This window comes from Poecilia reticulata, unplaced genomic scaffold (assembly GCF_000633615.1).
Source record: "Poecilia reticulata strain Guanapo unplaced genomic scaffold, Guppy_female_1.0+MT scaffold_219, whole genome shotgun sequence".
NCBI lineage: Eukaryota > Metazoa > Chordata > Actinopteri > Cyprinodontiformes > Poeciliidae > Poecilia > Poecilia reticulata.
In genome coordinates, this window is record NW_007615023.1 from 284,944 (window position 1) to 294,671 (window position 9,728).

At 47.7% G+C, this 9,728-nt stretch overlaps 1 protein-coding gene across 3 annotated transcripts in view; it reads right to left on the reverse strand.

The window, feature by feature from the left end:
- The window catches only part of LOC103460259 (leukemia inhibitory factor receptor-like), a 25,557-nt gene that overhangs the window by 3,516 nt on the left and 12,313 nt on the right, over nt 1-9,728 (reverse strand). For 2 of the 3 annotated variants that reach the window (XM_008402365.1, XM_008402368.1), the window contains exons 1-10: nt 5,966-7,753; nt 5,014-5,165; nt 4,786-4,939; nt 3,633-3,896; nt 3,431-3,557; nt 2,259-2,395; nt 2,043-2,182; nt 1,810-1,969; nt 1,682-1,743; nt 591-813 (exon numbers count right to left, since the gene is read on the reverse strand). In XM_008402365.1, coding sequence (XP_008400587.1) covers nt 591-813; nt 1,682-1,743; nt 1,810-1,969; nt 2,043-2,182; nt 2,259-2,395; nt 3,431-3,557; nt 3,633-3,896; nt 4,786-4,939; nt 5,014-5,165; nt 5,966-6,026 — 1,480 coding nt within the window. In that variant the 5' untranslated portion in view covers nt 6,027-7,753. Of the gene's footprint in view, nt 1-590; nt 814-1,681; nt 1,744-1,809; nt 1,970-2,042; nt 2,183-2,258; nt 2,396-3,430; nt 3,558-3,632; nt 3,897-4,785; nt 4,940-5,013; nt 5,166-5,965; nt 7,754-9,728 lie in introns of those variants that run through there. The other variant, XM_008402366.1, reaches the window with a different exon arrangement.

Consider the following 9,728-nt stretch of genomic DNA (forward strand, 5'->3'; position numbering starts at 1 on the left):
GAACCAACAAGGAACCAGCAACTAACCAGCAACAAACCCAGCAACTAACCAGCAAAGAACCAACAAGGAATCAGCAACAAACCAGCAACTAACCAACAAGGAACCAGCGACAAACCAGCAACTAACCAGCAACTAACCAGCAACGAACCAGCAAAGAACCAGCAACGATTGTTTTCACGCCGAGATCTTCAGCCTGGAGAGAAAACGGCCGAGTTAAAGACCAAACCTGAAACCGTCTCCTTGATTTTCCGTATTTTACAGATCTTTGGAAAATGTGAAAAACTTTATCGATCCCAAAGGGAAACACAGAGTCGTGACCAGCTGATGGATCTGTGCTTCCAGCTTCAGACGCCGAAGCTTTAATCTGACGGTTGGACCGAAAATCAGGGGGGAAAATAAAGTAAAAACCTTCTGAAACCCTGGAGGATCGTTGACCTCAGTAACTTTCAAAGCTTACACAGAATCTCTGAATCAGAGAAAAAACCCAACCATCTGAATCATGATTATAAAAACCTGAGTGGTTCTGATCAGCGTGTCTCAGTGAAACCGTCCAGAACCAGGACCTCAGTAAAACATGGACTCCATCGTACCTGGTGGACTGGTGGCAGGAACCGTGATGGCGGATGGGGGGGAGCGGCCATGTTGGTTCCTCGCTGTTACCGTGACGACGACGACGACGGCATCCCCGCCCAAAGTGTAGTTATGAACGCCGGCACCGACTTCCTCCTTGTGGAGCCGATCCGAGCCGCTGGTTCTGGTCCAGGTGACTTCGTATCCGGTGACGTCTCCGTGGCTCTGATTGGCCAGAAGCTTCTGCAGAAACGGCCGCAGTTAGACGACAACAGACTGGAGGAAACACGACGACCAGGAGTTCACTAAAACACAAGACGGGATGAGGTCAGAGGTCGGGATTCAACCGCAGGACGTTTTCATAGCGACACCGGCTGCTCATGGATCGACCGTCGTCGTGTTCTCAGAAACAGGAAGTCGCCTGCAGCTGCGTTTCCTTTAGCCATAAAGTTGCACAAATTGAAATTATGAAAGTAAATTCGCTGAATGGAAACAAGCTAGTTGAAAAAAAAAAAAAAACAAATCCTGTTTTCTGATAAAAGGCTGTCGTGTCATCATGATCTGGTTTCATGATCAACAACCAGACGTTACTACTGGCGGAAACGCAGAAGAAGATGACAGGAAGTGGTAAGAGGATGATGGTTTGTTTTTTTTCCACCAGAGCTCTCAGCGCCACAGTTCATAAGACGTTGTGTTTAACTCCAACATGTTGAATCCGAAACGCTTCAGGAAAATGGCCGACTACAATTTCACCAAAACGCCGCAGACGTAGGCGGGGCTTGTCGTAGGCGGGGCTTGTCGCTCCGACGCCTGAACGATCGTTTTAATCTCCAATGAAGCATTTTTTTCATCACATGTTGATGCTGCACATGGCTGCAACAAACAGGAAGTAGAGTTAAACTAGCAACAACCAAACATCTCAGGAAGTTTCTCAGGGCTTCGTGCCTCTGGTAAGGCGAACCAAGTCAGAAAAGCTAAAAAAAAAATCAGTTTTTAGTGAAACTGGGTGATTTATTTTGAATGCTGCCGTTTCTCCTCTTCCCATACCGTGAAGGTCCGAAACCTTCCTGTGGCTGGAAAACGTTCCGGCGAGTAGAAGCTGAAGACTCACCTTCCAAACCATCACAGTCTGGTTTCCCTTCTTCTGCATCCACACATCCACAGCATCAGGAACTGCAGAGCCAACAGGTCAGTGACTCACTGTTCAGACTCATTTCTGTGTTTTCTTCAGAAACTCACCGTCTCCCTCCGTGCGGAAGGAAACTCTGTCGCTCCAGTCGCCCCAGGTCCAGAAATGTTGGGCTGTTCCACACCGAACCTTCACCTCATAGCCCCAGTTTGGCCTCAGATCAGTTAAAACTGCCGCCTTCAGCCCGACTCCGTGTTGGATCTGCAGAAACTGCACCAACACCACAACTCAGATTAAATGCGACGCTTTCACTGTCGGGCGTCGTGCTTCGCCGTAAACGTACGGATCCGTCAGCGTCTGAGACGATCATCTGGCAGCTCAGGTTCAGGCTGGAGTACCGGCCCACCGTCCAGCTCCAGAACAGGCTGACGCTCCTGGCTTTCACGCCACCAACGCTGAGACCACGTGGAGCCAACATGTGAACTGGAACACAGAAACTGTTAGCCAGGCTGGTTTTCAGAAGCCAGGAGGTTTTAGCTTTAGCGGCGGCTAACTGCACCTCTTCTGCTCAGATCTGCAGAGTCTTGGATCTCCACCTTTCCTAAAACGTTCTGAGCTGCTAGAGTCCAGTTCCTCTCACCGCCTTCAATATTTACCCTTTTGGAGCATCTCAACTCTGAACCGATGACACACGGGCTGCAAGACGAAAATAAGGTTAAGGTCTGGACTTTGACTAGGCCCATCCACAGTCATCCTGATGCAGATTTTCAGCTGTTTGGGATCATTTTTACCATTTCATGTTTTTGTGGCATTATTGCATTTGTAGTCTTGCTAACATGCTATTTTACAAGTTTGATTTTCATGCTAACATATTAGCATAGTGCACAGCTCATTGGATGCTAAATTGCTAATTCCTCATTCTCAAATCTGCTAACCAAATTAGTTAGTGAGAACAAACTAACTTTCACGTCGTCTATAAAGCTACATATTCACTTGTCAATATTTTCATTTACTGATCAGAAATTCAGAAATCACTTACTAGCATGTTATTTAGCTAGTTAGGTATTCAGACAAACTTGCTAGCTTGCTAGCTAGTTGGTCAATCTTACATTCCCTTGTTAAAATTCACATAACTTAGCTTAAGCTAGATATTTATCTTAAGCTAAGTTATTGAGACAAACTTTTTAGCAAGTTTGTCATGAGAATATTTACATTGTTGCACATTAAAAATATTAAAACAAACACAAGCAAGTTAGGAATCCTTGCTAACCACTGCAGCAGTAGGACGCTAGTTAGTTTTCTAGCTGATGTTAGCTGTCTAGCTAACATGCTGCTTAGTGTGACGTGTCGATATGTTTACTAGACATCCTGGCCAACTTACTATCTTCCTAATTAACTGGATAGAAATCCAGAATGACTTGCTAGCATMCTGGTTAGCTATTAAAACAAACTTGCTAGCATGCTGGTTAGCTATTAAAACAAACTTGCTAGCATGCTGGTTAGCYATTAAAACAAACTTGCTAGCATGCTGGTTAGCCTGTTATATATTCCCAGTGCGTATCTCCCTGTTCAGGACGTCCTGGTTGACTCAGAGACTGAAAGTCAATATTGTTTCTAGAGAGAAGAAACGTTCTCCTTCAGCACCACCAGGCAGCCATACTGGTTCAGGGTCATGACCTTTAACCTGCTAACAGAGGCTGTTATAATCTTCCTCTCTTCATTTCCTCTTACCTTCCATCCAGCTGATAACTTGTCTGACTCTTGACTTTCACCATCGTGTTTCTTCCTTCGTTCCAACGGCATTCCACCGACCTCAGATCCCGAGTTTCACACCGAAGGTCTCTGTCACCAGGCGGGTCTGAATCAGGGAACAGAACATCTGAGCCGTCTCCCCAAAGGGAGGTGAATCACGGGAACGCCACTTCTTACTTACAGCCAATGTGAACAGTCGATCCGAACCTTCTTCCCGATTTGGTTTCACAGAGGACAGTCGCACCAAACTCCACGACGGGTTTCAGCCGCACAGTCAGGGCGTATCTACGCTCACTGATCTTGGTGGTGTTGCCTGTGTGTCCATCCAGGTACATTCTGTCAAAGTGCTGGCCGTCTGGGACTCTGCAGCAGAAGGAGGCCGAGCTGCCGGCCGGCAGCACTGCGTCCTGGGGGAAGACGTGTCGGTTGTAAAGTGCTTCTTCATCTGCAGAAACAGGAGATCGGCGTTGAGCCACAGCGGAGGACGACGACGACGACGACGACGTCTCATCGTCGGGGCGGACAGGAGGCCCAGACGGAGAACCGCGAGGCTCAACCTCCGGGCTCACAGCAGATGAGTTACCATGACAACCTTATGATGTCACCAGGTGACTCTGAACCGTCCAATAATCACTGAGCGAGTCGATGCATGGATGAGCCGTGACGAACCTGGATCTAGAGCTACAGATCTAGAGTTATAGGTATAGAGCTACAGATCTAGAGCTACAGATCTAGAGTTATAGATCTAGAATTACAGATCTAGAGTTATAGACATAGAGCTACAGATCTAGAGTTATAGATATAGAGCTACAGATCTAGAGTTATAGATCTAGAATTACAGATCTAGTTATAGACATAGAGCTACAGATCTAGAGTTATAGTTATAGAGCTACAGATCTAGAGTTATAGGTATAGAGCTACAGATCTAGAGTTATAGATATAGAGCTATAGATCTAGAGCTACAGATCTAGAGTTATAGATATAGAGCTATAGATCTAGAGCTACAGATCTAGAGTTACAGATCTAGAGTTATAGATATAGAGTTATAGATACAGAGCTACAGATCTAGAGTTACAGCTATAGAGCTACAGAAATAGAGTTATAGACATAGAGCTACAGATCTAGAGTTATAGATGTAGAGCTATAGATCTAGAGTTACAGATCTAGAGTTATAGATATAGAGTTACATATCTAGAGTTATAGACATAGAGCTACAGATCTAGAGTCAGCACACGGCTTCAGTTCTTCCAGCTGGAAACCAGAGATCAGGCTGAACCTTCGGAGCCACATAAAGACGGTTAGAAAGTCGGCCTTCTAGGTTCTGAGGTACTGACCCGGCAGAGTCCGCTCCTGGCCCGGTCGGCTCAGCTGGTTGTCGATTTGGGCTCTCAGCCTGACGGTGTGAGCAGCGCAGTCCATCGGCAGAGGAGACGTCCAGCTCCAGGAGTGGGCCGACCCGACGAGGCCCGGCGCCACCCAGACTCCGTCCTGAAACGTTCCCAAAGCGGGTCAGAACCAGCAGGACCGGCGGGCTTTCATCAACCCGATCCCGTCAGACTCACCGAGTGAACTTCCTGGTCCTCCACCAGAACCGTCACGTTGTAGAGAATCGGGTGGTTCAGAGCCGAGCAGGACGGGGCGTCTTCCCACTCTACCAGAACCGTCTGGTCCGATCGGCCGACGGTCAGGTTCTGAGGCCCGCATTGAGACGCACCTGAGGAAAGGACAGGTAACGTTACCATGACAACCCCATGGTTGTGATCATCACTGAGCAACGTTTCCCCGGAGAACCTGCCGAGCCCGGAGGCTTGGTGCCGGTCCAGTCGGTCAGCCAGCGACCCGCCGGGTTTTTCAGTTGGAAAATGTTGAAAATATCACTTGATAATTAACGTGTTATTGGAAGATTAATACATTTTAAAAAGACTTAAATAAACAAGCAATGCTCAGCCTGGTGGGGGGAACAACCTCAGCCTGTCGGCCCGCCAGGCTGACAGTAAACCTTTAATCTGGATTTAATCTGGATTTAATCTGGACAACCAGCAGCGAATACTCATAAATATTCACAAAACCACAAAGAACAGCAACCAGGATATGGAGAAGTGAAATAAAATTACGATGAAGCCCAAATAATAAGAGAATTAAGTCATAAAATCACAAGAATAAAATTAAAACAATGTGAGAACAAAGTCGCCGTCATCAGAATAAAGAAATAATCTGAGAAAAATAAAGTCATAATATTAGGTGATTTTATAATCCAGCACAAACAAACACTAAAATGTTGTTTTACAAATACATGAATGAATATTTAACCTTCTAATAAATCAGCAGCAGAAACTGAAACGACTGAATCTGTTTCTAAATAAACGGATCACAAATTTAAATTCTGCTGATTTTCAGATTCTGGTCGGATTTAGTTGATTTAGTCTGACGGTTGATTCCCTAACAAACTGCTAAACTGGTCCACAATCCCGTCAATCTGAGCGTCTAAACACGTTCAGCCTTGTTAAAACTCACCTGTTTGGTTCTGTTGACTCAGACGGATCAGAACCAGCAGCAGAAACCAGAACCGGGTCATTTTAGTGCCGATTTGCTTCCAGATGCAGTAGATCCGTCACCGGGACGATCCGCAGGGACTCAGCTGTCAGGGGGAAACGTCCAGCTGTGGTTCTGATCCGTTAACAAACAGAACCGGGCCGCTGAGGGCTGTGTTCCTCCCAGCAGCCAATCAGGCGCTGCGGTTGTGAAATCCATGAGGAGTTCAGAGCAGGAAACGCAGCTGCTGCTGCATTCCAGTAAGAGTTAGTCAGACTCTGCGGCCGGATCGGACCTGCAGAACCGAGTGACTGGAAATGATTCAGACTGAAACTGCAGCAGGTCCAGACGTCTGATTCCACAGAACACCAGCAGCGCTTTGGATCAGAACCAGAACTACTCAGATTCATGATGCAGCAAGTTTCCTACTAACAGGAAACAGAAGAAAAAGTTACAAGTTGAAGGATCCAGAGCTGGAAAAGCAGAACCACTCAGGACGTTTCCACATTCAGACCCAAACAGAACCTCTGATTTATGCAGCATGTCGGAGCAGCTGCAGGTAGTTTGGTATTTAATAACTGGGGTTTTCATAGTTTATACAAATAAAAACATGAATAAACCTGGAGATTAAAATGCTGCAACATTATTAAATCATATTTTAGCTAAAAACCCAAATTCAGCCTCCAGGAGAAACAGATTTACAAAGTGAGTCACGAACCCGACCGGTTCCTCAGAACCAGAGCAAAGCAAACGGGTCGAATTACGGCCCGCTGGGAAAGCCATCCATCAGATCCATTTATACTCTGATGGTTTCCTGCTTGCTCGTTTTCACTCATTACAACAAAACGTCTACATTTAGCCACTGAGGAAACATTTTATAAAGTTTCTCCACTCTGAATAAATGACATTCTGTCTTTATGGGAAAGTTTCAGTTCCTGTTTCTGGGTAAAATCATCACATTAACAGTTTCTCTGTACTTTTATCTTTAGTGGAGGAATATTTCTGGATCCTCGACCCGCTGAGAGAAACTTCACTGGATGAAGAACAGCTTTTAACCAAAACACCTAAAATTCATATTGAAGTGAGACCTCCTGTTTCTACACCAGCTTTGTTGGTCCAACATTATTTGTTGTTTTGTTCAGTAATTTATTTATTTATTTTTACTGAAACCATATTTTCAGTAAAATATCTGTCATGTTAATAAAAGTGACATTCATGAATCGTATTATTTTGTTCACGTTTAATTTACAAATGCGTGTAAATTTATACATTTCTGATGACAATTTTAAATAAATTTAATTGGCTGATCTGATCAGTGACTCAGTACTTCAGTAATATTGTTACAAAACCCAAATTAATTAGATGCACAAAACAATATTTACTGAATTATATTCTGACTTTTTAAACCTGGCAGAACCAGAACCCCCCTGGATCCATCCGGGTCGTGGTTCTGATGGTTCTTCACTGCTCCAGTAACTCAGACTTCACCTCAACCTAGAATATAAATTCAGTTTTAATTTAATCTGGGTTTGAAACTTGGAATAAATCTGAGTGATTTACTGTGGATGTGGGAAACAGCAGAAGTCGGGCCAAAGCCCCCAGACCTGTAAAAAGCTTCCTACGGCCCTGCTTTGAGAACTCATTAAAACCTATTTTAAACTTTAAAAAAGATAGATTGTGCATTCAGATGAGGTGAGTTTGTGTTTTTGCAGAGGGATGAGAGAGGTGTGTGTGAGCGTGTGTGTGTTTCTAATACCTTGTGGGGACGATTTTCCTGACACTACGTTGTGGGGACCAATTGCTCCTTGTGGGACCGAAGCCTGGTCCCCACAAGGGGAAACCCTGTTTTTGGGTCAGGGGTCAGAGTTAGGACTAAGGTGTGAATTGAGTTTTGGTTAGGGTTAGGAATGTGATGGTTAGGGGTTAGGGTTAAGACCCACGGCTCCCTTATGTCGCAAATTTGTATTGAAAATGCTGCGCCATGGTGGAAAATGCACATTAGGGTCAGGGATTGCAAACATGGCCATCCTGCGGCATTTGAATGGGGAATATGGGATCAGTTTTAGCCATTTGGGCGGAAGTGCAGTGTCATCCCAAACACACTCGGGGAAGCTCCAGTATTGGTTTTTGAAGGGCCAGGTGTTTCCAATTTTTCTGATTACTGGGGTTTAGCCGTTTGAGCTCATTCTGGCCATATGGGGTGAGGGTGGGCTCCGAAGTGGGGCGGGGGTCCCGGGGGAATCCGGGGGGGCCGCGGGGAAGCACTTTTGCCATATGGAGGCATCGGGTGATCGGAAGGAGGACTGGTTGAGGGGTCGACCCGTGACCTCGTGGGGGTTGTGAGTCCGGCCATAAGGCGAGATCGGTTTTTGCTGCCGTATGTCTGCAAGTGTGTTTCAGCCTGAAAAAAGCTGTGGGAGTGCAGGTCGGGTGCGGGTGGGATTCGGGCCGGTGGGGGAGGTTCCCGGGAATAAAAGGGGAGCGTGTTTGCCATACGTAACCCTTTTGTTAAGGGGGTACGGTCCAGCCAAAAGGGAGCCTAAGGAAATGCTTCCAGATGTCTCATGTCTTGAGGCCGAAATGTGAAGCGCCAGAGGTCACGGGTGGGCTCCCGCGGGTCTGAGGGTTTGCCGGCATGGGTCCAGCCGCCCGACTGCCCTCCGGGCGGTTGGTCAATGGGACCCCACACTCAGGGACCCGAGCGGTAAGCGGCGCTCTGACGAAAAAGCCCGGCGAGAACTTTGGGAAACCCGAAGGTGGGTAGGGTTGGGGTTTTGGGTTTTCCGAGGTCCCAGAGCCGCGAGGTTCGGAGCAGAGGTCGGGCAGGGGCCCCTTAACAAAGCCCGGGGTCCGGTATCGCCTCGGGCGGCCCGGTTCCGGAGAACCGGGTCGCCATAAGGGAGCCGAAGGCGGTGCTGTCGTATGTCTGCAAGTGTAATCCAGCCTGAAAAAAGCTGTGGTGGAACGGTCCAGCCATTTGGCGGAACGGGACTTGTGCCTTTTCCACAAAGTCCCCTGCCATAAGGAGACATCCAGGGATTCCGCCAAATGTCTGAGCCTCTTCCCGGGGTTCGGTGCACCTACCCCGGGCAAAAAAGCTCCATAACTCCCCCCCCCTGGTCCTCCAGGTCCGGGGCCGGTCCAGCGGAGGTCCAGGGACCGGTCCCGGAGAACCAGGCAAGGGTATTTTTGACAACTTGTCGCGGGGCTGAGGGCGTCCGAATCCCGTGGAGGGTCCAGCCATTTGGTGGAACGGTCTAGCCATTCGGTGGAACGGGCCTTGTGCCGTTTCCACAAAGTCCCCTGCCATAAGGAGACGGCCCGGGATTCCGCCAAATGTCTGAGCCTCTTCCCGGGTTTCGGTGCACCTACCCCGGGCTTGGGTTCCAGCCATTTGGTGGAACGGTCCAGCAATTTGGCGGAACGGGACTTGTGCCTTTTCCACAAAGTCCCCTGCCATAAGGAGACTTCCAGGGGCTCCGTCAAAATGTCTGAGCCTCTTCCCGGGTTCGGTGCCCCTACCCCGGGCTTGGGATCCAGCCATTCAGTGGAACGATCCAGCCATTCAGTGGAATGGTACTTGTACCTTTTCCACAAAGTCCCCTGACATAAGGAGACGTCCAGGGATTCCGCCAAATGTCTGAGCCTCTTCCCGGGCCTGGGTGCCTACCCCTGGCTTGGGTTCCAGCCATTTGGCGGAACGGGACTCGTGCCATTTCTACAAAGTCCCCTGCCATAAGGAGAC